Raw genomic sequence first — 26,940 nt, forward strand, 5'->3', positions numbered from 1 at the left:
TTTATCTGCCTTATTTAAGTCAAAAACTCCGTTTTTATCTCGCTTTTGTATTTTCCAGTAAACCCCTTATACATTTATTTTCCTATTTATAAACCAGATAGAGAGCTTGATCAAAAAAAAAAAAAACCAGATAGAGAGAGAATAAAAAAAAACGTAAATTTAACCCAAGAAAAATGACGAAAAAAATATATAAAGTAATTAACCACTCGCTTATTATTAAAAAAAAAGTGCACTTAGTAGAATTACTTTATTGTCTTATAGTGGAGTCAACCCCATCCTGCACTCTATGGAACGATTTTAGAATGCTTCTCTCTTTTATCTATTTATTGAACTTTAAATAAATATCCGTTTCTAATCATTGAAAATATGACGAAAATGTTGATTTAATAATTTTATAATTCAGGGAAAAATATTCTGTATAATTATAAATAGAGAAAATGGTGTTAAGTACTTTTTCGTGCGGTCAAATTTCTTAATAATTTGACTGCACTTATTGAATTAGTAGAGTTTCATAAAATATAGTAAAATTCTTCTAACTCGAGGACGTTGCCATGAGTAAATTATCCAGTAATAAGTAATTTTCCTCAATCAGCCACAGTGGGTAGTTCATTATGGTTAGTAATTTTCTATCATTAGTAATAACTTCCCTTTTATATTTCGTATGTTGTCGATGGAATTACTAAAATTGTAATTTTCCTCGATAGGTCATAACTTGTAATTCCTGTTCTTAATTATTATACCTCCAACTATTGGTAATTTGCCTGAAGTCTTCGTGATCTCAATTGCACCCATAGTAACTTTCCTTTTTTTGTGTCGTAATTTAGTTATGCGGATCGTCACAAGAAATTTATATCACTTCGTAATTAGTCGATGGGATAGGAAGGTACCTGTAGTCGTCTTAAGAGATAGAACTTATAGTCAATAATTGACCTCAATAACCGTAAAGTCTCTTATAAGTTTATATATATAATGGTTAGTAATCTACCTTTGGAGATAGTAAATTACCTCAAACTTTTGCAAGCATGTAGGTTCTCATGATTGTATCTTCGAAATAAGAACAACATAACTATCATAAAACTTTCATATGACGCTCACTTGAATGTCGTAACTTTTTTTTTTCACTCACTTAATTGCCACAAATTTGAAAAATTGATCAATTAAGTGCTATTGATTATTTGTCTCGCCGGAAAATCTGAAGAGTCATTAAAATAAATTAAACCGTTCGACATGGCGTGCCGGCAAGCTAAAGTCAGCAATTGAGATGGTAAACGATGTCACTTACTCATCTAATTAAAGAAACTTAACCTTACTTCGACAAATTGGGATAAAATTCAATTTTCCTATTTAAAAACCCTAATTGCTTAATCACTCGTATTTCCCCAGTCCCAAGGCACAAAACCTCATAGCCTATCGTGTTTCTCTCACCGAGTTTTGCTAGAAAAACTCTAAGAGGCACTCTAATCAACTTGTGATTGTGTTCCAAACAAGACAGGAGAGAAATCCTACTTAAACACGGGATACCGCGACAAAACGCGTCTTCCCTGGGAACTCGGACAAAACCTGTCCGGACATGCGCCCCTGACTAGGTACCCTCGCACAATTTGGCCAGACACCTTGAATGTCCAGAAAGCATTTATCTTTCTGGGCTGCTGATCCGAAATATTTTCGGGATAATCTTCTCTCTCATGTATTACAGAGTTGGGATTCGATCCAAACTCCAAAACAACAGATTTAGGCTCCGTTCGTTTGGCGGAAAATATTCTCCTTTTGGAAAATATTTTCCCGGAAGTCATTTTCCTGGAAAATGTTTTCCTGGAACATAATTTTCCGGTGTTCGGCGATCAATATGAAAAAGTTTCGGAAAATATTTTTCGCCGGCGACCGGCGGCGGGCGGCGACCGGCGGCGGCGGCGGCGGCCGGCGACCTTAGTGAAGAAGAAGAAGAAGAAGCTCCGGAAAATGATTTCCGCTTTTGAAGAAGCGGAAGTCATTTTCCGTAGACTTAGGTTATTTTGTGAGGGGGGGAAGGAAAATATTTTCCCACGGAAAACGTTTTCCGCCCTCCGAACACCGGAAAACCCGGAAAATATTTTCCGGGAGAATATTTTCCGCCAAACGAACGGAGCCTTAAAAAGAAATTGATCCACAAAACTTAACACATCTTTCGCCCATACTGCATTTGGTCGACCGGATAAAAGCCAGGATAGGATATGTTTTATCCTATCTTGTGTTTGGTGGTGGTCCAGGATAGGATAAGGTCGGATATAGACCGGATATAGCCCTGATAAAAAAATCCGAGGGGGGGTGGGATAGACCTGGATAGGATTTCTAATGTCTATTTTTCCAGAAACCCTACTCTCCACTCGCCGTCATCTTCATCCCCACACCTTGTGCACTTTCACCAAAAAAATTTCTCGGCTTTTTTTCCTTCACCGACTCCTCTAGACCCGTGAATAGCAAAAAAAAAAAAAAATTTATCCTATCCGACTTTAAATCCGTAATCCACCAAACAATGGATAGGATATGAAGAAATACCAGGATTTCTTATCCTATCCTATCCAGTCCTATCTTGTTTAAAAATCTGGACGACCAAACGCAACCTAAACTCCAATTCTTCAAATTGGGGCAAGATTCATCGAGCGACAAGCCCTAAGTTCTCCCTCCAAGCTGTCGCCTTTTTAGTCTGTGTCCAGTGAGAGAAAATGACGAGCAAGAGCTCACTCGAGAAGCCCTAAATTCTAAAAGAGAGCTGGATTTGGGGTTTTTCATAGACAAGCTCACTCGAGAATCCCTAAATTCTTAAAGAGAGAGCTCAATTTGCTTCAGAGACGAAGTGTTAAAGAAGGTCAAGAAGCCCTAATTTGCAATTAGAGAGAAAAGCTCGATTTGGGATTTTGGGCTTATTGAGATTCAAAGACAAATTGTTAAGAAAGAGAGAGAGAGAGAGAGCGCGAAACGACGTCATCGTTCGAGGAAGAGAGACGGAGTGCAAATGTCGTTGTTTCTGTTAAAGAGAGAGAGACGACGTCGTCACTTTATGTTGAACAAAACTTTCATTTATTTTTAAAATTCCAAGTCAGAATGAGAAATTACGTAAAAATTCACGTAAAAAGACTTGCCAAAAACGTACGATTTTACTCTGATGTGATACTTAGGGTGAGCGAAAAAAAATTATGGCACTCAATATTCCTTATATCTTCTCTCTAAAAAATTACTGTAACTTCCTCTTTCCCTCTTCTTAACATCGTTGCTCTCAAATTCGTAATCAATGGATCTTATTCAAAAGCAATAATCATTCATTGTCGTAATTTCCACTAATTAATTGTAAAATTGCAACCCCATTTCTGTAAACATCCTTTAATGCCGGTAAGTTACGGCTTTTAATAGGTAACGGTCGTTTTTTGTAAATTGATCTAACGGACAAAATTGTTCCGCTTTAAATCCAATAGCCCATATTTGGGAAAAGTGCCAAAAAAATTCTAAACCTTTTGCATTGGTGCCAATTTAGTCTTAAACCTTTTTTTGGTGCCAATTCAGTCCTAAACCTTTTGCATTGGTGCCAATTTAGTCCTGAACATTTTTTTTTGTGCCAATTGAGTCCTAAACCTTTTGCATTGGTGCCAATTCAGTCCTAAACCTTTTGTCTTTGTGCCAATTCAATCCTTCCGATCAATTTTGGCCGGATTTTGCTGACGTGGACGACGACCAGCCGGCGGCCGATCACCGGCGCTGACGTGGACAATTTTAATAATATTTTTTTGAATTTTTTTGATTTTTTTGATTTTTTTTCTTTTCTCTTCCCTCCCTCCAGCCGGTCGTCGGACCAGCGACCGGCCGGTGGCCAGAGACCAAAGGCCGGCGCCGGCGAGGCTCGCCCACACCAGCCACTGGCGAGGCTCGCCCTCGCCGGTCACTGGCGAGGGCGAGCCTCACCGGCGGCTGGGCGAGGCCGCCCTCGCCAGTGGCCGGCGTGGGCGAGCCTTGTCGGCGCTGGCCTCTGGCCTCTGGCCACCAGCCGGTCGCCGGTCCGGCGACCGGCTGGAGGGAGGGGAGAGAAAAACAAAAAAGAAAAGAAAAGAAAGAAAAAAATTTAAAAAAATATTAAAATATTATTAAAGTTGTCCACGTTAGCGTCGGTGACCGGCCGCCGGCCGGTCGTTGTCCACGTCAGCAAAATCCGGCCAAAATTGATCGGAATGACTGAATTGGCACAAAGACAAAAGGTTTTAGGACTGAATTGACACCAATGCAAAAGGTTTAGGACTCAATTGGCACCAAAAAAATTTTTGGACTAAATTGGCACCAATGCAAAAGGTTTAGGACTGAATTAGCATCAAAAAAAAGGTTTAGAACTAAATTGGCACCAATACAAAAGGTTTAGGACTTTTTTGGCACTTTTCCCGCCCATATTTTATCCCGACCGATCCGGCAAAACACCTCCTAGGACCATAGATTTAATGTGTGCGTGCAATTCAATGAATGTGTGTCAAGGACACATCTCCTAACGATTTTAATTAATATATAATAAACACAATGAATCACCACTAATTCAACATAAGTTAATTTTTGTTTGAATTAATTGACGACGACCTTTCTTTTCTGCAGAAGTTTCTTGATGGCTCCGGAGAAAAAGGCATACAGAATTTAAAAGAGGATGCAGTTCTGTTGAAATTGAGACGTCAATCCTTAGTTAATGAGTCGGTAGGATGGCGCTTTACCAAAATGACAAGGGAGTTTGCTCGTCTCTTTGTGATATCAGTTCAAGTCTTATCGAGAGCATTCGGAGATAAAATAGTGATTTTGAAAGTATCGAACCGATATGAAAGAGTATGCCCTTAAGATTTGTAGGAAAGGTGGACTTATTGGGAGTACGCGAAAGCTGATCCAAACATCACCTGACCGTTCCACAAAAATAAAATGCATTTGCAGATAATTTTCGCAGATTAATCCTGCCACTTTCAGCTTTCCAATAGGGTACTTTTCACCAATCTCAAATGTACATGGGTCTTGGCTTCAATTTATCAACATTTTGATGAAGTGGGTATAAGTTTATCAAGGATCCTACAAAACTGTTTCACCAAAACATTTCGACCAATAATAAGTTAGGGAAAAAAAGAGGATTTGACTTGTTTATCATGAACGCAGCAAACTATACTGCACTACACGCGTATGGCGCTTGATGACAGAGCGAAAGTGACTCAAGGAGCTTGCAAATTCGGAGATGTTCGATCTTGTCTTTACAACTAAAAGCCATAGCTTCCGGCGAAACAAGGTGTATGCGCCATCAAATCACGTGGATCCCACATGGAGTCGGCTCGCTATAGCTTGAGGTCCGGTGAAATAGTCGCGTGTATGAACCCCGAATCACCCGTGAACAACATTCATATAAGATGTCTAAAAGGAGAATATGGTCAAAGTAGATGGCTCGTTACACAACTTGCATCACACATTGATTGGCCTTATATGGGCAAGAACTGGTGAGCGGCAACTTCTCACAAGGTTCCAGCTTACCTCCTCTTTCTCACTGTGGTCCATCCCCATCAGCTCTATTCAGTTCACCTTCACATTGCCCAACTCGCTAGCCAGCTATGTATTTGGAAGATGGGAGATATGTATGGACATATGTCCATAAAAAATGTGCGGTGTGTTCTGCATAGCAATACCAACATAGTTGTTCACTTTCTTCGGCAGCGTTACGAAAGATAACCCAATTTTTCACACCGCGTTAATTCTACCGACCATGTATCGCTTCATTTAAATAGATATCTACATACCGAGCACAAATTTTGTTTTTGGACAAAACAAAAAAGAGGCGCTTCACATCTATTCATATGTAAGCTGAATCAAGGTTTTATCTATATGGACTTGGTAATATACTGTTAATAAATTTGATCATGCAATTGTTAACAGTTAACACGTCCTTCTCTTATCAAATGAGAAAAGTATTAACTTTTTGATTTCGGCTCCAGAACCATCTGAACAGCTTTAATCAAGCGAATGTGATGGAAGCTCTGATCTTGATGAAGGTTGGAGAAAAAGCCTAGAAACTCATATGAACCAAACGACAGCGACAATTAAAGTAGTCATAAGAAAAAAGTAATCTTCATTTTCCAAAGTCAACGACAAGCATTATTTACATCCACACAAAAAGGCACAGATCTTTTCTTTCCACAGAAGGAGCACAAAAACTATTTGCCCCTTTCTTGCTCTGTTTTCAGAGCCACACATCTGTTTACCACGAGTCAACAGCGGGAAAGACGTGGAAAATCAAAGAAGAACTAGAGTTAGATTGTACACCAAAAAGTGAAAAGAAGAAAGGAAAAACGATTGGAGTTGATGAACTAAATTGATCAGTGCGAGCACTCCATCCGGTTGGCTCGATCCCTGAGGATTCCACTGTACAAGGCGATTCTGTTTGCAGGAATTTCAGGAATTTCGCTCCTGCAACTTCTCTCGACAGGACTTGATGCTCTGATCTTCTTCATCTTCATCCTGAACTCATCCCCATTCCCTCTTGGCTCCTTCACGTCAGCCGCAAACCGTACCTTCTTCTTTCTTTCCTTCTTTTTTCCATCTGCCAAACAGAACAGATGATGTGAGACAAGACCCATGGGTCAATCTTGTTTTTTCATTGAAAAAAACCGGGGGAACAGAACTACCAGGTGAAGAGAAGAAACACTGCCCACCCAAGAACGGAAAGGAACACGAAGCCAAGTACCTGAACATAAGCAAGATCGCAGAATTTGCTCGGGGGGCTGAGGTTCTTGGTCAGGAAACGGGGGTTTTTGCCTGGAAAAAGCAAGAAACAGGATGGTGCTGGAGACAGCAGCCATGGCCGTTGTAGCTAAGACCAGACTCGGTGAGTTCATCGTAGAAGACGATGACGACTGCAGTGATGAAGATGATGATGGAGGAGGGAGGAGGGAGAGCGCCAGAGAGCGAGGACAAAGTTGAATCCGTTGCATGTGACGGGAGGCGTGAACAGGGGAGATGTCTATTTATATGCAGGGCAGGAGCTTGTTGCTTGTTGGCACCCGTGGAAAAAGCCCAGGAAAGTCTCTGTCTTTTCCTTTTGGGAAAAAACCACCAAAAACCCCAAACTTTATCACTTGTGACATATTTACCCCGAACTTTTTTTTGTGTCATGAAAAACCCCAAACTATGCAACTTGTGACACATTTACCCCAATATACTATAGCCTAGGGCATTTTAGTCTTTTTCCCTTTTTCTATTTTTTTCTGCTTTTTTTTTCTTTTTTCCAGCAGGGGCTGCCCTCGCCGGCGAGGTCTCCGGCGACCTCGCCGGCGAGGGCGAGGGCTACCGCCGGCGTCGGGCGAGGCGGCCCTCGCTGGCGGGCGAGGAAGCCCTCGCCGGCGACGCCGCAGGCGGCCAGCTCCCGCCGCCCGGGCGAGGGCGTCATCGCCTCGCCTGGGCGGGGCAAGGGTCCCTCGCCGACGCCGGCGAGGCAAGGGCGCCTCGCCCGCCCGGGCGAGGGGCCTTCGCCTCGCACGGGCGGGGCGAGGGTCCTCGCCCAACTCCGGCGAGGTGAGGGCCGCCTCGCCGGGCGGGGCGAGGGTCCTCGCCCTCGCCGGCGACCTCACCCCAGGAAAAAAAAAAACAAAAAAATAGAAAAGGGAAAAAGACTAAAATGCCCTAGGTTACAGTATATTGGGGTAAATGTGTCACAAGTTGCATAGTTTGGGGTTTTTCTTGGCACAAAAAAATGTTCGGGGTAAATGTGTCACAAATGGTAAAGTTGGGGGTTTTTGGTGGTTTTTTCCCTTTCCTTTTCTCCTTTTTTGCTTGTTTTGCTTCGGAACTTGACACCTTGGTTGGACTGGGAAAGTAGAGTTTGATTTGTGGTTAATGCAATGCCAAAATTACTTAAGGAGAAACTATAGACTCTCCCCCTAGATCATATACCATAAAAGGGGTCCGGTGCTCGCTCGATTCACCGAGTTAGAATCACGGGAAAGGATGAATCTCCTAACGAGCCTTCCAATGCCGACACGAGACCCGTTCCGAAACCCCTTTTTCCATCCTAGTCCCAAGGTTCGGGACCACAAATTAGGGGTAATGTCCAAATCCTTGTGGGGGAGTTTCATGGATTTGGGGAATGTATGGGTAAGAGGTAGGTGGAATTTAGGTAAAGTGCAAAGTTCAAGGCGTGGGGGGATGAGAGAGCAGACGTGGGCATCTCCAGCTCGGTCTCGCTTTAGCTCTCGTTTTCCAAACTGAAAAAAAGGCGAGGAAGTGTGGTGGGTGAAGAATCGGTGTTGGGTTTGGCTTCCTTCTCCAATGCGATGCACCGCACGCAACGGCGAAAGAGGAGAGACCTTCAAGAACAGTCAACGGTCAACCCGGTCGTGGACTTCTAGAAGAGACGTAGGATTAGTATCCCTTTTCGTCCATCGTTTGGATGACTGATGACTGAAGCTAAATTAGACATTTTTTTTTTCATGATGGTACGACATTTATCGTTTAACTTTGGATGGTTGATATGTGTACTGTTTTTTTTCCTTTTTCTTTTTCTTTTTGTTTCCATGTTTGGTCATATTTTCTTTCTCATGACATGGAGGGGCTTAGGAAATGAGAGATCGAGGGCGAATCGCCGTCGCTGACCAACGCTGCCAAGAGCCCTTGCCGTCGCGCTTCTATTCGTCGGCGACACCAACCCCTCGCCCACTCAACTCATCTGGCTCCTCTCTCTCTCTCTCTCTCTCTCTCTCTCTCTCTCTCTCTCTCTCTCTCTCTCTCTCTCTCTCTCTCTCTCTCTTTATGCCAAATTCGCGACTCGCGGCTATGGAGATCGCAACCTCGAAATACGAGGCCGTATGTGACACCCCAGAACGTCACGCGCAACACGTACCAATTAATATTATTAAAAAAAAAAGGCCAGCGGAAGTCAAAGTCTGAACAAGTTTTGTCAAAAATACTTTTGCTTCTCATTAACGACACTTGTGAGAATTACAAGTCCAGACAAAACATCATAAAATCACAAAGAACAAACATCTGGGTAGGTCGAGGTTGCCTATCTCCATGCTACAATTTACTCCAAAGACGGCCCGCACAAAAGTAGACTTTACAACGAGTCGTAGATGTCGTCGCCTTCATATCAACCAAAATCCCGCATCTACCCATATAGTAGATATACATCTAGTACAAACTATATCCACCCTCGGGACAAGCATATCAACGTCCTGGCATTCATAGTATTTAGGGAAAAACCAGCAAGCATCGGTAGCAGATTGTCCATTCCTACATGTCTGAAAAATAATGGGATGAGCCGAAGCCCAGTAAATGAAATCTCTAGTTTTAAGTTAGGAAAATCAGCTTACCACTTCACCTGGCATAAACACATATGCATGCATAGCAAACGATATGCATAGAATTTGAATGCAAGTTATACCTTTTCCGTCTGGATGTGCCGCAAAATCTGAATAATGAAACATATCATAATATTTTCACTCAGACGCAAGCATGATGTAAAACATTTATGCTCATGCGATTAGGTTCATTACTTCATCCTCTCGAACACTCCCGGGGCATCCCGACCAACGGGGCATCCCAACTCCGAGGCATCCCGGCACACACCCGGGGCATCCCGACCTACGGGGCATCTCGACTCCCAAGGCATCCCAAAACACTCCCCGGGGCATCCTGACCTACGGGGCATCCCGACACACGGGGCATCGTCACACACCACTAAATGGGCGACGGAATTAATATTATTCTCATGCGAGTCATGACAACCAAGTATTTGCATGCATAAATCCGCTTTGGCCCGTCCCATACCGAGCCATCACGGTTTTTGTACTTTAAAGCCATGAAATGCATCATCCGAGCAATTAAATATGAAGCAATACATTTCAAACTCAGAAGCAAACTTAGCTCATAAGTAAATTCGGGTTCAGAAGCAAATTCGGTCATCAGAGGTAAGTTCGGATCATCAGAAGCAAAATCGAATTGGTCATCAGAAGAAAATTCGAGTCATCAGAAGGAAGTTCAGACTCAGAAGGAAGTTCAGAAGCAGAAGCAGGTTTAGAATCAGAAGCGAATTCAGACTCAGAAGCGGGTTCAAACTCAGAAGCGAATTCAAATTCAGAAGCGGGTTCAGACTCAGAAGCGAATTCAGACTCAAAAGCGAGTTCAGACTCAGAAGCGAATTTAGACTCAGAAGCGGGTTCAGACTCAGAAGCGAGTTCAGACTCAGAAGCGGGTTCAGACTCAAAAGCGAATTCAGACTCAGAAGCGGGTTCAGACTCAGAAGCGAGTTCAGACTCACAAGCAAGTTCAGACTCACAAGGCTAAAGTTTGAAGGTAAAGTCTGAACGAAAAGTCTTAGCAGTAAAGTCTGGGCAGTTTCAAAGGTACACAAAACCAGATTTTGACAGTAAAGTCTAAGCAGTTTCAAAGATACACAAAACCAGATTTTGACAGTAAAGTCTAAGCAGTTTCAAAGATATATAGAATCATCATTCATACTCACATAATATACTCCACTTTCAGTAAAACGATTTTCTACCCTTTTTAAACATACATAAACCAACAAGAAGAATCCAACAATCACCTCAAAGATAACACTTACACGATCAGATTTAATCGTTTCACTTGCCGATTTTCACCATACTTTAAGGAAACAAATAACATCCATTTGAACATGCACAGAACTAGCAAAACAGATTCAACTATCATCACAACCTCACTATTGCACATCAAAATATCCTTTCTCAAGCGACCAAGTTAAAAGTGTCAGTAGATTTACTTAGCTTAAACCTAGAGTTTTCACTTACCTTGTGCAGAATCTGAACACCCCAAAGGTTAAAACTCTTCCACAGATTTTTGGATCGGTGGTGGTGAGAGTAGAAAATGAAGGAGAGAGTGTAGGTTCATGTGAAATTGTTTTCGGTAATTACCCACACGAAGATGAAAACTGAGAAGTATACGAAGGGGTGGATAATTACAATGCACTCACAGGTGGCATCTTCTCTTTCCATCATGGCCGGGTGTAAGAAATCAGGAAAGGAGTGGTGGCCAAGGAAAATGATTACTTAGGCTAGGTGTCTAGCTCAAGGGGACAAATGGCATTCGGTCAACCTTTCCTTCAATAGTCACGTGAGAGAAGAAGAGTCCAGAAGAGATATTTTTGAGAGAATATCTCCCCCATTTCCTTAACGGCAAATTAGAATAAAAGACTAACACTACTTAACCAAAATTAACCAATAATAATAATACCCACTAAATTCCCAAAACAACTGTAAATTAATTAATACCGTACTACGATTATCGTACACAACAACGTTTAAGATTTTAATTACGACGAGCTCAGGGCGATTACGTTTCCGAATTCGCTTTTCGCGATTTACAATCCAACAACGATTTTTTTCGCGTCCGCACGAATATTAACTTAAATAATACTTAGCTTTATAATCCAAATATCATCTTCGAACATAGAAATTCCCAACATCAATTACTTATTGTTACGAAATTTCCGGATGTCACAACTCTTCCCCCCTTAAGAAATTTCGTCCTCGAAATTCAAAGGTACATGATCTCTCAAAAAGATGATGTGGATATTTGCGTCACATATCCTCTTCACTTTCCCACATTGCTTCTTCCATGTCATGATATTGCCGCAAGACCTTGACCAACTGAATGATCTTTTTTCTCAGAACTTGTTCTTTTCGATCCAAGGTCTGTACTGGTTTTTCCACATAATTTATTCTTTCGTCTACCTCGATCGTCTCAAAATTCAATACATGAGTAGTGTCTGGTTCATATTTCCTTAATATAGATACATGGAAAACATCGTGAATATTGAAAAGTCTGGGTGGTAGGGCTAAACGGTAGGTCAAGTCACCGATCTACTCAAGAATTTCAAAAGGCCCTATAATCCTTAGACTTAGCTTGCCTTTCTTTCCAAATTGCGATATTTCTTTTATTGGTGATACTTTCAAAAATACATATTCACCAACGTTGAATTCCAATGGTCTTCGACGTTTATCCGCATAACTCTCTTGGGCAGTTTTAAGTTAATTCCAATTCACTTTTACAGTATCTGAAGTGATTCGTGTTAACTCCTGTTTCATTAATTTCTTTTCGCCGACTTCACTTCAATAGATAGGAGTTCTACTTTCACTTGTTGATACGTCAAACATTTCGGGCATGTTCGGCGATATCAACCTTTATTCCATTCCACCAATAGTGTTGGTAGAGGTTCTGATACATTTTCATATTTCCTGGATGTACACTATAATTGTTTCGATGTGCTTCTGACAACATCTCGTTTTTAAGTCCTTCCTCTTTAGCTTCGCAATAAGCCCATGAAACCTTACTATTTCATCCTCGGACACTTGAAAATTTGATCTTTCTACCTTCTACTACTTCTTTGCGAATCCTTGAAACCTTAGGATCTGATTGCTGCGTTATCCAAATCCTTTACATAATCTCTGGTTCAATTCTAAGAGTAGCCATTACACTCGTCGAGTTACTTACATTTCTCCTAAAGTCAGAATCAGAAATCTCCCTAAGCAATTTCCATATTTGTCTCTATGGAGTTTGATTTCACCAAAACAAGAACTTGTCTTTGATCGCTATTTAAAAGATCATCTCTTAGACATAAGTAACTATTATCTTCCAAATCATCAGAATAATAGGTCGTCCTCAATTCCACAAATCTTAATGTGAATATTATCAATTAAATGATGAACACCTAATTGAATAACTTCAATTCCTCATATCGCCCAAAGATAAGAACTTACCTATATTCCATTCAATGCTCCTCAAGTTCTATACCTCGAGAATCATCATTCAAACTTTTCACTTCTAAGATTACATCTTAAGCATCCATCTCTTTTCCTTGAAGAGGGTATAATTCATGTTTTCTAATTCCTCAAAACTGTTTAAAAAATCAGGTTGCATCCTACAATCATAAAGATCATGCCTATCACCTCAACCTACAAACCACAAGTGAAATTCCATCACACGTTACAATTTAAGCCTATAACTCCCAAGATCAGAATTTATCAAACTAAGTAACTTCCAGCAATACATCAATATTTTTAATATAGATTCTCCTTTTCCAATAGGAGATCGCAACCTAACTCAATCGATCATAACTTAGTTTCTAAAATCATAACTTACTTTATACATATCATGTCTTAACCAATCCATCTAATTCCACCAATGATTAAACACCTCTATTTCATTCTAAGACTTTCTTGGCGAATAACATTTAAACACCCAAAAGATCATCACACACCGTATGAGCTTAAAATTCAAACTTAACACCTCTAAAATCTATCATTGCCACGATGCAAATTAACCAATACTAGCATCCTCGTATCTCCAAAAATTATCTCTTAGATTCTAAAAATCATAACTTATCGAATAATCTACAAGTGCCTATAGTCAAAGCATACACATAACAGTCCATCCTTCTTCTTCACAAGCAACACTGGTGCACTCCAAGGGGTATCACTTGGTCCAATAAATCCTCTATCAAGCAATTTCTACAATTGTACCTTTAACTTCTTTTCTAGTCACTTATTACCGCTGGATGTCCTTACCAATCATCATTCAAAAGTTAATGCACTTCGAGTACGGAAATCAGCATTACAGATAGATTCACTGCATTCCCAGAGAATTCAAAACTAGGTTGGTCCGGTGGGTTAAACTGAATTTCCTTCCCATGATAATCCACATTGGCTTGTTGTTTAAGAAATAAATCCATCCTTATAATAATGTCAAAATCATACATAACTAACACCACCAAGTCTACCATCTGACTTCATTCTCCTATCGAAATCTTACAATCCAAACAAGTCAGGTTAGACATAACAATGTCCATTAAAGATGTTGAGATATTTAGAGGCGCTCCAAGCAACTTAGGTTTCAATCCACATAGTTGCACACGGAGAGCATACCTGACATAATGGTTTTAGAAGCTTCGGCATCTTCTTGAGTAACTGTATAAACTCTTCCTTGAGCGAGTGGTCTCTAGAAATTTTCTTGCAGTGGGTCTTGGTTTTGTGGTGGCTGCTGCACCTGAAGTGCGGGCACAATTCGTTGCTGCGGCTATTGTACCAATGGACATTCCCTTAATATATGGCCACGCTGTCTACATCCATAACAAACCCTTAGACCCATGCATGGTGCATTTCCATGTTGCCTCCCGCAAGTACGACAGGTATTATTAAGAGACTGCATATGCATCGTCAGTCGTTTGTTCCGTGTGAATCCAAGACCTCAAACATTGTTCCTTTTATTTGGAACAAATGGCCTCTTCCTAGTGTGCACAGGTCTCTTGTCACGATGAAAATTAGGTTGGAAAATTTGGCAATTAGGTCGCGCCTGGGAAGTCTGTGTTGTCTCTACTGACTCCGCCAAATCTTTTTTTTTCCACAAATCGTGCGTGTTCGTACAACTCATTATAATCTTTTAGGTTTAAGGGCACTAGCTTATTCCTGATATTTGATCTCAAGTCATCCCAAAATCTCTTGGCTTTGTCTTCCCTGTCTTCTACCAACTTGGGGGCAAACCTTGAAAGTTCCGTAAATTTGGCTTCATATTGATCCACAGTTAGGTTATTCTGTTTGAGTTGCATAAATTCCATTATCTTCCTATCCCGGGCATAATCCGAGAAATATTTCCAGAAAAATGCCTTGACAAAACCATCCCAAGTTACGATAGTGTCAGTTGAAATCATAGTTTCCTTAGAGGCCTTCCACCAGTGTATGGCATTTTCTTGAAGTTGATATTCAGCTAGGGCTATTTTGTCGGTGTCATTACAATCTAGTAGATTGACTATCTTCTCCATCTCATCTATCCACGATTTTGTCTCTTCAGGATTTTTAGTTCCAGCAAACCGGGGTGGTTTCAACTTCAAAAATTGTTCAATCAGACCTTGTAAACGACGTTCGCCATTACCAGAGCTAGAGGCAGCTCGTTGTAGCTCCTGCTTCTCCATTAGACTTCCGACATTGGCAAGCACTTGAAGGATTCGTTCCAACCGAGGATCCTTTTCTGCGTTGCTATCCGAACTCATCTTGTAATACCTACATATATTGCTTACTTAGTCACTAACTAACAAGTAACAAAAGTTACTTGTAGCGCAAAATCAATCAAGAGCAAATACATGCACTTGATTTTCTACACTCGCGCCATCTAAGTCAAGTCTACTACTCCAAATTCTAAGCGCACCTTATCACTCCATGGGTAAAACCAGCTTTGATACCAAATAGGCTGTGACGCCCTAGAACGTCACGCGCAACACATACCAATTAATATTATAAAAAAAAAATAGCCAGCGGAAGTCAAAGTCTGAACAAGTTTTGTCAAAAATACTTTTGCTTCTCATTAACAACACTTGTGAGAATTACAAGTCCAGACAAAACATCATAAAATCACAAAGAACAAACATCTGGGTAGGTCGAGGTTGCCTATCTCCATGCTACAATTTACTCCAAAGACGGCCGCACAAAAGTAGACTTTACAACGAGTCGTAGATGTCGTCGCATTCATATCAACCAAAATCCCGCATCTACCCATATAGTAGATATACATCTAGTACAAACTATATCCGCCCTCGGGACAAGCATATCAACGTCCTAGCATTCATAGTATTTAGGGAAAAATCAGCAAGCATCGGTAGCAGATTGTCCATTCCTACATGTCTGAAAAATAATGGGATGAGCCGAAGCCCAGTAAATGAAATCTCTAGTTTTAAGTTAGGAAAATCAGCTTACCACTTCACCTGGCATAAACACATATGCATGCATAGCAAACGATATGCATAGAATTTGAATGCAAGTTATACCTTTTCCGCCTGGATGTGCCGCAAAATCTGAATAATGCAACATATCATAATATTTTCACTCAGACGCAAGCATGATGTAAAACATTTATGCTCATGCGATTAGGTTCATTACTTCATCCTCTCGAACACTTCCGAGGCATCCCGACCAACGGGGCATCCCAACTCCGAGGCATCCCGGCACACACCCGGGGCGTCTCGACCTACGGGGCATCTCGACTCCCGAGGCATCCCTAAACACTCCCCGGGGCATCCCGACCTACGGGGCATCCCGACACACGGGGCATCGTCACACACCACTAAATGGGCGACGGAATTAATATTATTCTCATGCAAGTCATGACAACCAAGTATTTGCATGCATAAATCCGCTTTGGCCCGTCCCATATCGAGCCATCACGGTTTTTGTACTTTAAAGCCATAAAATGCATCATCCGAGCCTTACCAAAAAAAAAATGCATCATCCGAGCAAGTAAATATGAGGCAATACATTTCAAACTCAGAAGCAAACTCAGCTCATAAGTAAATTCGGGTTCAGAAGCAAATTCGGTCATCAGAGGTAAGTTCAGATCATCAGAAGCAAAATCGAATTGGTCATCAGAAGAAAATTCGAGTCATCAGAAGCAAGTTCAGACTCAGAAGGAAGTTCAGAAGCAGAAGCGGGTTCAGAATCAGAAGCGAATTCAGACTCAGAAGCGGGTTCAAACTCAAAAGCGAATTCAGATTCAGAAGCGGGTTCAGATTTAGAAGCGAATTCAGACTCAGAAGCGAATTCAGACTCAGAAGCGGGTTCAGACTCAGAAGCGAGTTCAGACTTAGAAGCGGATTCAGACTCAGAAGCGGGTTCAGACTAAAAAGCGAATTCAGACTCAGAAGCGGGTTCAGACTCACAAGGCTAAAAGTCTGAAGGTAAAGTCTGAACGAAAAGTCTGAGCAGTAAAGTCTGGGCAGTTTCAAAGGTACACAAAATCAGATTTTGACAGTAAAGTCTAAGCAATTTCAAAGATACACAAAACCAGATTTTGACAATAAAGTCTAAGCAGTTTTAAAGATACACAAAATCAGATTTTGACAGTAAAGTCTAAGCAGTTTCAAAGATATACAGAATCATCATTCATACTCACATAATATACTCTACTTTCAGTAAAACGATTTTCTACCCTTTTTAAACATACATAAACCAATAAGAAGAATCCAACAATCACCTCAAAGATAACACTTACACGATCAGATTTAATCATTTCACTTGCCGATTTTCACCATACTTTAAGGAAACAAATCACATCCATTTGAACATGTACAGAACTAGCAAAACAGATTCAACTATCATCACAACCTCACTATTGCACATCAAAATATCCTTTCTCAAGCGACCAAGTTAAAAGTGTCAGTAGATTTACTTAGCTTAAACCTAGAGTTTTCACTTACCTTGTGCAGAATCTGAACACCCCAAAGGTTAAAACTCTTCCACAGATTTTTGGATCGGTGGTGGTGAGAGTAGAAAATGAAGGAGAGAGTGTAGGTTCGTGTGAAATTGTTTTCGGTAATTACCCAAACGAAGATGAAAACTGAGAAGTATACGAAGGGGTGGATAATTACAATGCACTCACAGGTGGCATCTTCTCTTTCCATCATGGCCGGGTGTAAGAAATCAGGAAAGGAGTGGTGGCCAAGGAAAATGATTACTTAGGCTAGGTGTCTAGCTCAAGGGGACAAATGGCATTCGGTCAACCTTTCCTTCAATAGTCACGTGAGAGAAGAAGAGTCCAGAAGAGATATTTTTGAGAGAATATCTCCCCCCTTTCCTTAACGGCAAATTAGAATAAAAGACTAACACTACTTAACCAAAATTAACCAATAATAATAATACCCACTAAATTCCCAAAACAACTGTAAATTAATTAATACTGTACTACGATTATCACACACAACAACGTTTAAGATTTTAATTACGACGAGCTCGGGGCGATTACGTTTCCAAATCCGCGTTTCGCGATTTACAATCCAACAACGATGTTTTTCGCGTCCACACAAATATCAAGTTAAATAATACTTAGCTTTATAATCCAAATATCATCTTCGAACATAGAAAATTCCCAACGTCAATTACTTATTGTTACGAAATTTTCGGATGTCACACCGTAGGTCTGAGATCACGCAAGGCTAGCCACCTACATGGATGCAGTGATGGGGCTTAATTTCACCAAAACTATTGAGATATGTGTGCGAATAGTATTAAAAAAATCTCACATTAAATAAGTGGTGTGGTGTAAAATAGTTAATATATAAAATTCTGCAGTGATTCGAATGAGACCTATACATGTTCAAACATATGTCGTGTAACATATATACTCAATATGTCATATTCGGTTTCCATCCGATAAGTGTGTGACATGATATGAGTATACTAAAGATGAATTGTTAGTTGTACCCAAAATTTGCATTGCGGTACAAGTTATCGCTCAAGAGAAGCATTTTGAATGGCAGTGACGCAAGAGATATTACAATAATATATAAATAGAGGTTATTTGCTCATGACAGGATTGAAACATTTTAAAGTAATATTTACCTAAGTCAACTATATGATGCCGCTAGTTGCACTCCTGTGTTTATTTTGTGAAAAATAAATAATTTAGAAAATATTATCATAAAAATAATCGTTTATCTTACTTAAGAAATGAACGAACAAATTTTTTTTTTCATATTTCACGAACATGTTTAGATGTGAATTATTGTCGATAATGAAACATATTTCATCGACTACTTATTTCACACGATACGAGCAATCATCTTTAGAGAAAAAAATTTCAAATCATTCATTTCCCACGAAACAAACGGAGCTTCTATCGAGCACAAATCTCCACCATGTCCCTAGCATCTAATATCAAACATTACTTGATTTTTGCTGCTTCGGCCGACATTGATGAAAAGTGTGCAGCTTGGGCCTTTTGGGGTTGTTCTTCTTGGGCCCTCCCCACCCACGAGAAAGTGGCAAGGAAGGAGGGCCGCCAGCAGTCCGTGACGGAGGAAGGAGGTGGCCGCCGGGCTGCCCCGCGCGGCTGAAATGGAATGATGATTAATAATGATAATTGAGCCAGCGAATGTCCCTTTGGCATCTTGCTAATCAATGACCAAGACTTCTCATTTCTCCTTCTATAAACTATGCAGTTCGTAGTTGTCAAGATGGACTACACAGATTGATTCTTTGGCATCAACCAAAAAGGTACAAAGCCTCTGGCTCAAGATCCCCTATATAACCCAAAGATCAAGAGCTCTTCTTCCTCACGGGTCTTCTTCAAACGTCTTCTTCAAGCTTAAGGGTTAAGCAAAAGAGATGAACCGGGTTCTGACTTTTGTCCTCTGTTTCGCTCTGCTCTCGATTCTTTCCCATGGCAGACCCTTCACTCCAGATGGGTCGGGATCAGTCCCCCACGCCCTCAAAACCTTCGAGGTCAATAGCACTCAGGTATGAACACTTCCATTTTCGTTCTTTGTTTTCTAAGTTTTTGTGAATGGATCCAACCCCTTTTGATAAAGCCATTTCTGAGGGAGAGAAGATATGGGGCCGCAATTTGCTAGAAAGTTGAGCGACCCTTTTTCGTTCTTTCCTTTGGAGACTCGTGTTTCTTGCTTGAAAATCACTCTCTTTTGAGTTGAGAAAGTAAGTTTTGAGGCGTTGCATTTCAGGGTGCGAAAAGCTGTTCTTACACAGTGTCGATAAAGACGAGCTGCTCTTCAACTTCGTACACTCGTGACCAGATCAGTCTTGCGTTTGGGGATGCCTATGGAAATCAGGTAAACTGCTTGATCTTATGTCTGCTGCTCCAAGTGATTTTGGTACGTGTAGTTTCCGGTGGGCGCACAATGATATCCCTTGATCGTACAAGTGATTTCAGTTCTTAAGGATGATTAAGACCATAATGATCTTACCTGTTCCCGCAATAAGTGCATTGATTAGCTGATCTGATAACAACCCATAAAACAAGAAGTTCATTTCTTGATAATTGGGTATTTCGTTACTGTTCGTAATTCTGGCCAACAAATTGCAAACCCTGTTTTCTTTTCCTATTCCAAAAGGGTATTTTAGCTGAATGAAATCTAACTTCTGCGTTCATTTTGATCTGGCCGACCAGGTTTATGCGCCTAGGTTGGACGATCCGTCGACTCGTACATTCGAGCGATGCTCCACGGATACGTTCGACATCTATGGACCCTGCACGTACCAAGTCTGCTACATCTACCTCTACCGGAGCGGATATGACGGGTGGAAACCCGAAACCGTGACCGTGTATGGCTATTACACCAAGACTGTGACCTTTTACTACAACACTTTCATTCCGAACGGCGTTTGGTTCGGTTTCAACCATTGTGGCAGCTATTTAGCATCATCAGTATCCTCATCCGCAATGTAGTAGAATCTGCTTGCACATGTGCTACTTGGTGAAGTTCTCTAGGTGGGCTGCTGGTGGATTGTATTGGGCAGGGTTGATGAGCTGATTTTCAGACTAATGCTTCGGTTAATAAGGATGAGATCAAGACAATAAGACCTACATCTTGCATCAGTTAAAATGCAATCTCAGTTTGATTAGGAATGTATTCGTCTCTGTTACCATTACATTCTTAAATATTTCAGGACCACAAGCAAAACCTTCATCATTTTGCAATTTCTCAAGAACACTCTGCATTGTGTGCTTTTCGCAGAATCGACTCTCCCATATAAGCAACTAATATTTATCTCTGTGTAGGCAATTCATCCTAGAGTTATTTACCATCAAAAAGGATACTTTTGACGGATCAAAAAAGTCGCAATGACTACCAGGGAAGGTGGGCAATACCATAAAGTTTGAAACGTTGATTGTATATGAGATGATCACGAATTATTTTAGCTTAAGTCGTATAAAATTAAAACCATCAGTTACAATATGTAATAGTTTCACCAAAACAACCCTTTTTATTAGCGGGAAAAGTACCGAACTTAACTCCCATCCCACCTAAGATTCATTCTTCACCATCCAACCCTTCTCTCTCTCTCTCTCTCTCTCTCTCTCTCTCCCTCCTTCGTCGCTTCCTCCTCTGCATCAGAACTTATCAATACAGCCCCGTCAACCACCGTCAAAAGGGTTGGTGCCTCGTGCACTCCTCGCCTCCTTCTCCTTGATGGGGAAGAGCTCGTCGTCCCCCTCGCCGTCCTCGTCGCCATTGCCAGCATCGGACATAGAGAAGGGCACCAAAATGCCCCGTCCCGCCCATCACCATTTTCCTCCGCCGCCGCCTCCGAAGCAGTGGTTCTCGTGGGTCATCCCGCTCATCTTCTTGGCCAACATCGGGCTCTTCGTGTACACGATGTACGTCAATGACTGCCCCAGAAAAAAGCCCAAGGGTTGCACCCTGTATCCTCTGCTAGGGAGGTTCTCTTTTCAGCCATTGAAGGAGAACCCTCTCTTAGGCCCCTCCGTCCTCACGTAAGAAGGCTCTCTATTTTCTGATCTATCATTTATCGTTTTCCATCTTCCACTTGTTTTAATTTCTTTCAATATAGCAAACCGCTACATTAATGCTAATTTCTAAACCCTTCTGATAAGCCAACCGAGGGGTCAGGAATTTCTTTTTCCTTTCTTCCATCTTCGTGTTAAGAACGTTTCGAGCGTTGAAGTTCTCTCTGAAGCCAAATGCTTTGGCTTGTTCAGTCAAGGACGAGAAACGATTGTCATGCAGTTTCAATAACATGGTAGAGCTTGATGATTATTGGTATATATATCTCCGTTCAAGTTCACTAGAATTTATAAGAGAGTTAAAAAAGATTTCTTCTCATTGATAAACCCAGCCTAAATTCTACTAACACGGAGACAAAAAAAAAATGCTCTATTGGAAAAGCGGTTTTCCATCCAAAGGACGGGCACATGAGTATACAGAGTCGATTTAGCCTGATGTTTTGGCAGAAGTTAGGCAAAAAAACGTCTCGAAAGTGGGTTAAAAGCCCCAAATGCATTAGATGTGAACGTGAAATTTCGAGGAGGATGTCATTTTGGGTATACCCAGTACAGTCTTCTGCGCAGCATAGTTGATGATAGGAATCTTGTGCTTCTGAGCATTCTCAGACTAGATACCATTTTGAACAATCTAATTGCAATGTGCAGGCTGGAAAAACTTGGAGGCCTCGAGCGAAAACTTGTGGTAGATGATGCTCAAGGATGGCGAATGATATCCTGCATATGGCTTCATGCGGGAGTCTTACATTTGGCTACTAACATGTTGAGCCTCATGGTTGTTGGCATAGGACTCGAGCAAGAGTTTGGATTTCGTAAGAATTATGGACTCTAGAGAGTAGAATTAAGCTGACTAATGTTTCCTAATCGTCACTGATTCCGAGTACCATGCTTGTGCAGTGAAAATTGCAGCTTTATATGTGCTCTCTGGCTTTGGGGGAAGCTTGTTATCTACACTAACCATCGATGAAGACTCGAAAATATCAGTCGGGGCATCCGGTGCTCTTTTTGGACTGTTGGGAGCTATGCTTTCTGAGCTGATCACAAACTGGACCATTTATGCGAATAAGGTAATTCTATCTTCCAGTGACTCTGCTCTAACAGTAAGTTGAACCTGCTTGATTGTAGACTTTCTAGTTCAACATATATGCCATGGTTCCTTACCTCAACAGAGGAGCAAGGATGGCCTTAAAAAAAAGTTCAGAGGGCAAGGTTTTTTAATTCTTGTCCATTCAGTGCACAGCTCTTTTCACTCTAGTGATCGTGGTTGCCATAAATCTGGCCGTCGGGCTTCTCATACCTCACGTGGATAACTCAGCCCATATAGGAGGGTTCATCTCCGGGTTCCTTCTAGGGTTTGTTCTCCTAATTCGTCCCCAATTTGGGTACGTAAGCAGGAGGTACATCCCCGATGGATACGATGTGAAGCACAAAAAGTCCAAGCATAAGAGCTACCAATATTGTTTATGGGTGACGGCTCTAATCCTCTTAGTTGCAGGGTAACTGACCTTTTGTCGATATCCTCACTCAATACCGAAGAGCTTTCAACGCAACAGTCCTCTGATGCTTTCCATTTGATGACAGATATGCTTCAGGATTGGCTAAGCTGTTCAACGGCCAGGTTCTGAAGAATGTGCCGTTTTAGAGAATGGATGATGCCATTGTTTCGATCCCACCGCCTCTTGTTTGAGCAATAGCAGGTACCGAACTAAGTTCTCTCGCATTTCTAACTATGCCATAGCTGAAATAAAATTTATGGCATCATCAATTGCTGGAGGTGGCAACATGCCAACAAATATCGCAGAAGTTTTGAGTTGATTGTATATATGTGTCACTGGATCTCGAAATGCCAGTTTATATGTAATGCTAGTTCGCTAGTATCTTAATGAATATCTGGTTTTGCTTGTCGTTCCAATGAACAGTTGCATCTCTTGCTTTCTGCAGAACATGTCACTGTATCTCATCCGATTTTTATGTCAAAACTGTGATTCTTTTCAAGGTTACATACTTTCCTGAGCATATCAACAGAAAGCAGCAAAATCAGAAGACTGGCGAAAGCGGCTATCGGAAGACATTTTGGAAGACCGAAAGTTTGTGTACACAATAATGCAAAACATATGCCTACTTGATCATGTTAAGCATAATAACTTGCTCGAATTTGGCTTTTTTCTCGAGGAGCAGAACTTCAACGGCGGTTCGGTCTCGAGTTTTAGATAAAAATTTACCCTCCCTCTCTAATCATTTCGAGTTCGTTCCGAGTAGCCGTTCTCACAACATACTTCCCTTTTGTGAGATGACGGCATACCCTTTCAGGGACATTCCGTAACAAGCATTGCGGTAGGAGCGCGTAAGCAGGAAATATTTGGGAGATGAAGTGCTCATTAGTAGTCAAAATGATGCGAGGAACACAAAACCGCGATTCACGACAAAGTTTGGGATTTGGAACATCGATTGTGTTAGAAAGGCTCATTACCGTTTGATCCCGCAAAACGCAATCTCAGAATTCGATTGTTTCCTTTGCAGATCTAAATGAACTGTCATTTAGCAGGACTTTTAAGACAATTTTACCAAACTCATTTTGATGAAACTTGGCAACACATGTTAATGAGTTCAGCATCAAGAATGGCCAAGGGCTCTAGGATCTCAACTTCCATCTAACAAGCTTTAACTTCCATCTAACAAGCTTTAAATTCAATAGGAGCCTCCACAAGCAGAGCGATGACCCAACTTATGCAGCTTGCAGCCTGTAAACCACAAGAACAAAAGACAGCAACAGAAGCTATGACTGCCAGTATTTTGAACTTCTCAATGTAGTTCTGATCCTGATCCAATTCTGTAATCAACGTTCAAAGTTTCAAGATTTAAGATGAAATATTCTCAAGCAGCACCATCCGAACCTCCGAAAGAATTACCAGGAAGTAAGAAAACATCCTTCTGAATAAATTATCAAGTTCATACAAGGAGCACTCAGACTTATTCTCCAATGGCAATTGATTACAGAGAACCCCATATCATCAGTTCACTCATCATCTTCGGAGCTCGCGTCGTCGCTACTGTAGTCACTGCTGTCGTCGAAATTATCTGGAAGTTCAAGGTCGACATGCCGGACCTGTATCGTCTCGGGCTCCTTATGCAATCCCGGAGGACCAACCGGTTGCAATTGCGGCTCCTCGGGCCTGCGAACAGGAAGGGCGTCCATCGGGGGCAATGCGATGGGATCGCCCGGTTTCCATCCAGGCGGTGGAACAGGCAAGTTGGTCGGCAATTCCACCGGCATCCCCGGTTTCCAGCCGGACGGGATGATGATGTTCGGAGGCAACCCTGGAATTGCCGGCACGTTCGTGCTCGGAGGCGGCTCGACGATTGATATACCCGCTTTGTCATCATCCTGGACGGCCGATTTGGGCAGATGGATGTCTTCAACACTGTACAGCTGCGAGCAGCGCAGTTGCTCGTCCTGGGGAGCCGGAGGCAGGGCCCCTCTAAGAGGAGCCTGCCCCGCGCCGAAGTCCGGCGGCGCGAACGTGGTGTAGCTAATCCTATGAGCGTAGGACACGATGTCGGACAGATTCAGCCGCGAGGCGACCGTGGTGGAGCTGCTGAGATCATCGTCCCCGTGCTCCTCATCCTCCGCGGCGGCGGAGGCGGCGGATCTCGACCGCTTCGGACGGCGATAGTCGGCGTAATCATCGACCAGGACGTCGAGGACGTGCTCGGCGTCCTTGAGGCGGTTGGCGAAGGAGAGGAGGGCGGAGTCCTTGGACCGGATCTCGCGGGCGAGCTTGTGCCTGGCGTCCTGGAGGTCGAGGATCTCCTGGAGCTCGGCGACGGCCTTGAAGAGCTGGGTCTGGAGGGAGGTGAAGAGGGAGAGGATCTCCTTCGTCGAAGACGGCGGCGGATCGGGGAGGGCGGCGTGCGGCTGGGCGGGCTGCGGCGGCGACTGGGAGGAGAGGAAGGAAGGGAGGGAGCCGCGGAAGGAGGAGAGCCAGAGGGCGCGGCTGGGGGAGACGTCGAAGAGCTTGGAGGCGAGGGAGGACATCTGGAGTAGGAGCGATTGGGCCCGCGGGAGGGGCGGGAGGAGAGACAGCAGGGTCGACGAGGTGGCCCCGGGGGCGGCGGCGGCGGCGGCGGCGGAGGCGAATTTGGTGGGGTTGGGGTTCGGGAGGGAAGGGGAGCTGGAGCTGGTGGGGCTCGTGAGGCCGAGCCTGGCCGGAGAATGCGAGATTTGGTGCTGAAGCATCGCCGCTGATTAGGGTTCCGGCGACCGGAGAGACGAAGACGAAGGAAGGAGCGCAGAGATTAAATTATAGAGGGATCGAGATGAAAGGGCGAGCTTTGCCCAATAAATAATGTGCTTTTTTTTTTTTCCATTGTTCCACGATTAATTGGTTCATCGCCTCACGAGGCCACGACCAATTCCGCATGATAATGCTCTTTTATAGATAACTACAGGTACCGGGACCTAAGCAAGTCCTAAAACTATTTCGTCTGAATTTTGAGACGTCAAACACAGTGGTATTCCTCGAGGGTAAGGAAGAAAAACTATCCCCCAATTAGAGAGCTAGGCGCGCAGTACTGGCACGTTAAAATAATGAACGTAGACTTATCAATCCATTAGATGTATATACCTGAACAGGCGAGACGGCTCTTGTCGGAAGCTTCGGCTTCTCCTTGGATTTTTAGTAATTTCAATATGTCCCTATTGCACGTTCAATATGGCTGCTTTAGTTATGCACGGACCATAGTATCACGGCGACATATCAATACCGTTTAATACCGTTCCATATTGAAAAAAGTTATGAGAAAATAGTATTGGGCAAAGTCTTTATTGGTTACAGTATTTTCGACAAAGGACTGACCCTTTGTCTGGGGAATATTTAACGTTTTTCCGTAAATATGAGTAAAATTATGTGTCAATGGAAAGAGATGGAGACCCTGTAAGAAATTATCTGGGGAAATTTAGTATATCTCGCCGGTACATTTGACATCAATATTACATGCGATGATGTAACTGACTAAAATACGCAGCAATGATTAATATCTGCAATTGATCTGTCTGACCAAGCTTATCAAATCATTAGAAAATTTCATCATATAGATACAACCTCATGAATGAGATCTAATAATTAATTACTGTATGATTGTATTAATTGATGCTGCATTTAAGATCATCTTGATATTTTCTAAAATGTCAAAAGGGCCTAAGATGGTCGTACGAGTCTTAAAGAAAAGGTCTAATCTCGCTGGCGGGCCAAATTTTGTGGCTGCTCAATGGCATCCTTGTCCACATATATATATTTATTATTATTTTTCTTTCTTTTCTTCTCTGTTCATCTTCTTCTTCTTCATTGCGTCTTCTCTTTTCCGTTCTATATTTTTAGAAGGGCCGGCGAGGGTCGCCGGAGCGAGCCCGTCGGGCACTAGTGAGGCCATGCTGACCTCCTCCCCGTAGCTCTCCTCTGATAAACCAGCTGCTCTTTCGCATCCGACTCCATAAAGCTTCATCCGTGAGCTTGAAATGGGAGTGCACCCCGATGGTCCCGGGCAAGAGCTCCATGAAAATCGAAAGGTATCGTCGAACATTGAGTCAATGGGGGGCGTATCAGGATAGAGAAGGCATCTCTACGCTCTGCGATAAAA

At 42.2% G+C, this 26,940-nt stretch overlaps 5 protein-coding genes across 7 annotated transcripts; 2 read left to right on the forward strand and 3 right to left on the reverse strand.

Moving 5' to 3' along the window:
- Positions 1–6,080: 6,080 nt before the first annotated feature.
- LOC115668479 (uncharacterized) lies at positions 6,081–7,068 on the reverse strand. The gene is made up of 2 exons (XM_056320240.1): positions 6,719–7,068; positions 6,081–6,574 (listed from the first exon to the last, which is right to left on the reverse strand). Exons 1-2 carry the CDS (start codon positions 6,963–6,965, stop codon positions 6,351–6,353), a joined length of 471 nt encoding a protein of 156 aa, XP_056176215.1. The 5' UTR covers positions 6,966–7,068; the 3' UTR covers positions 6,081–6,350.
- A 7,273-nt stretch (positions 7,069–14,341) lies between these two features.
- Positions 14,342–15,046, reverse strand: LOC115666213 (uncharacterized). The gene has a single exon (XM_030587987.2). It carries the CDS (start codon positions 15,044–15,046, stop codon positions 14,342–14,344), a length of 705 nt encoding a protein of 234 aa, XP_030443847.2.
- Positions 15,047–18,990: 3,944 nt separating this feature from the next.
- On the forward strand, positions 18,991–20,402 carry LOC115684050 (embryo-specific protein ATS3B-like). The gene is made up of 3 exons (XM_030608744.2): positions 18,991–19,280; positions 19,502–19,609; positions 19,948–20,402. Exons 1-3 carry the CDS (start codon positions 19,149–19,151, stop codon positions 20,224–20,226), a joined length of 519 nt encoding a protein of 172 aa, XP_030464604.1. The 5' UTR covers positions 18,991–19,148; the 3' UTR covers positions 20,227–20,402.
- A 136-nt stretch (positions 20,403–20,538) lies between these two features.
- On the forward strand, positions 20,539–23,862 carry LOC115684049 (RHOMBOID-like protein 5). 3 transcript variants are annotated; one of them, XR_008818618.1, is made up of 6 exons: positions 20,539–21,276; positions 21,952–22,115; positions 22,201–22,370; positions 22,537–22,799; positions 22,885–23,000; positions 23,245–23,862. XR_008818618.1 is itself a non-coding variant. In XM_030608741.2 (5 exons), the coding sequence occupies exons 1-5, from the start codon at positions 20,972–20,974 to the stop codon at positions 22,943–22,945; spliced, it is 963 nt and encodes a 320-aa protein (XP_030464601.1). In that variant the 5' UTR covers positions 20,539–20,971; the 3' UTR covers positions 22,946–23,215. The 3 variants fall into 3 exon arrangements, 1 of the variants encoding a protein (XP_030464601.1); XR_004006075.2 differs by having other exon boundaries at positions 23,300–23,862; XM_030608741.2 differs by lacking the exon at positions 23,245–23,862 and having other exon boundaries at positions 22,885–23,215.
- A 346-nt stretch (positions 23,863–24,208) lies between these two features.
- Positions 24,209–25,648, reverse strand: LOC115684048 (mediator of RNA polymerase II transcription subunit 4). The gene has a single exon (XM_030608740.2). The coding sequence runs from the start codon at positions 25,538–25,540 to the stop codon at positions 24,320–24,322; it is 1,221 nt and encodes a 406-aa protein (XP_030464600.1). The 5' UTR covers positions 25,541–25,648; the 3' UTR covers positions 24,209–24,319.
- Between the last annotated feature and the right edge of the window lie 1,292 nt (positions 25,649–26,940).

The sequence above is a fragment of the Syzygium oleosum genome, unplaced genomic scaffold (genome assembly GCF_021117445.2).
Source record: "Syzygium oleosum isolate NSW1041296 unplaced genomic scaffold, Sole_v2.1 Sole_v2.20, whole genome shotgun sequence".
In the NCBI taxonomy this organism is placed as follows: Eukaryota; Viridiplantae; Streptophyta; class Magnoliopsida; order Myrtales; family Myrtaceae; genus Syzygium; species Syzygium oleosum.

Excerpts from the sequence above, each read along its gene's own strand:
- LOC115668479 (XM_056320240.1), bottom strand. The coding sequence starts at position 6,965 with ATGCAACGGATTCAACTTTGTCCTCGCTCTCTGGCGCTCTCCCTCCTC. Across the intron at positions 6,575-6,718 it reads GCGATCTTGCTTATGTTCAG|ATGGAAAAAAGAAGGAAAGA; the intron begins GTACTTGGCTTC and ends TCTGTTTGGCAG.
- LOC115666213 (XM_030587987.2), bottom strand. The coding sequence starts at position 15,046 with ATGAGTTCGGATAGCAACGCAGAAAAGGATCCTCGGTTGGAACGAATC.
- LOC115684050 (XM_030608744.2), top strand. The coding sequence starts at position 19,149 with ATGAACCGGGTTCTGACTTTTGTCCTCTGTTTCGCTCTGCTCTCGATT. Across the intron at positions 19,281-19,501 it reads TCGAGGTCAATAGCACTCAG|GGTGCGAAAAGCTGTTCTTA; the intron begins GTATGAACACTT and ends GTTGCATTTCAG. Across the intron at positions 19,610-19,947 it reads GGGATGCCTATGGAAATCAG|GTTTATGCGCCTAGGTTGGA; the intron begins GTAAACTGCTTG and ends CTGGCCGACCAG.
- LOC115684049 (XM_030608741.2), top strand. The coding sequence starts at position 20,972 with ATGGGGAAGAGCTCGTCGTCCCCCTCGCCGTCCTCGTCGCCATTGCCA. Across the intron at positions 22,116-22,200 it reads CGAGCAAGAGTTTGGATTTC|TGAAAATTGCAGCTTTATAT; the intron begins GTAAGAATTATG and ends ATGCTTGTGCAG. Across the intron at positions 22,371-22,536 it reads GGACCATTTATGCGAATAAG|TGCACAGCTCTTTTCACTCT; the intron begins GTAATTCTATCT and ends TTGTCCATTCAG.
- LOC115684048 (XM_030608740.2), bottom strand. The coding sequence starts at position 25,540 with ATGCTTCAGCACCAAATCTCGCATTCTCCGGCCAGGCTCGGCCTCACG.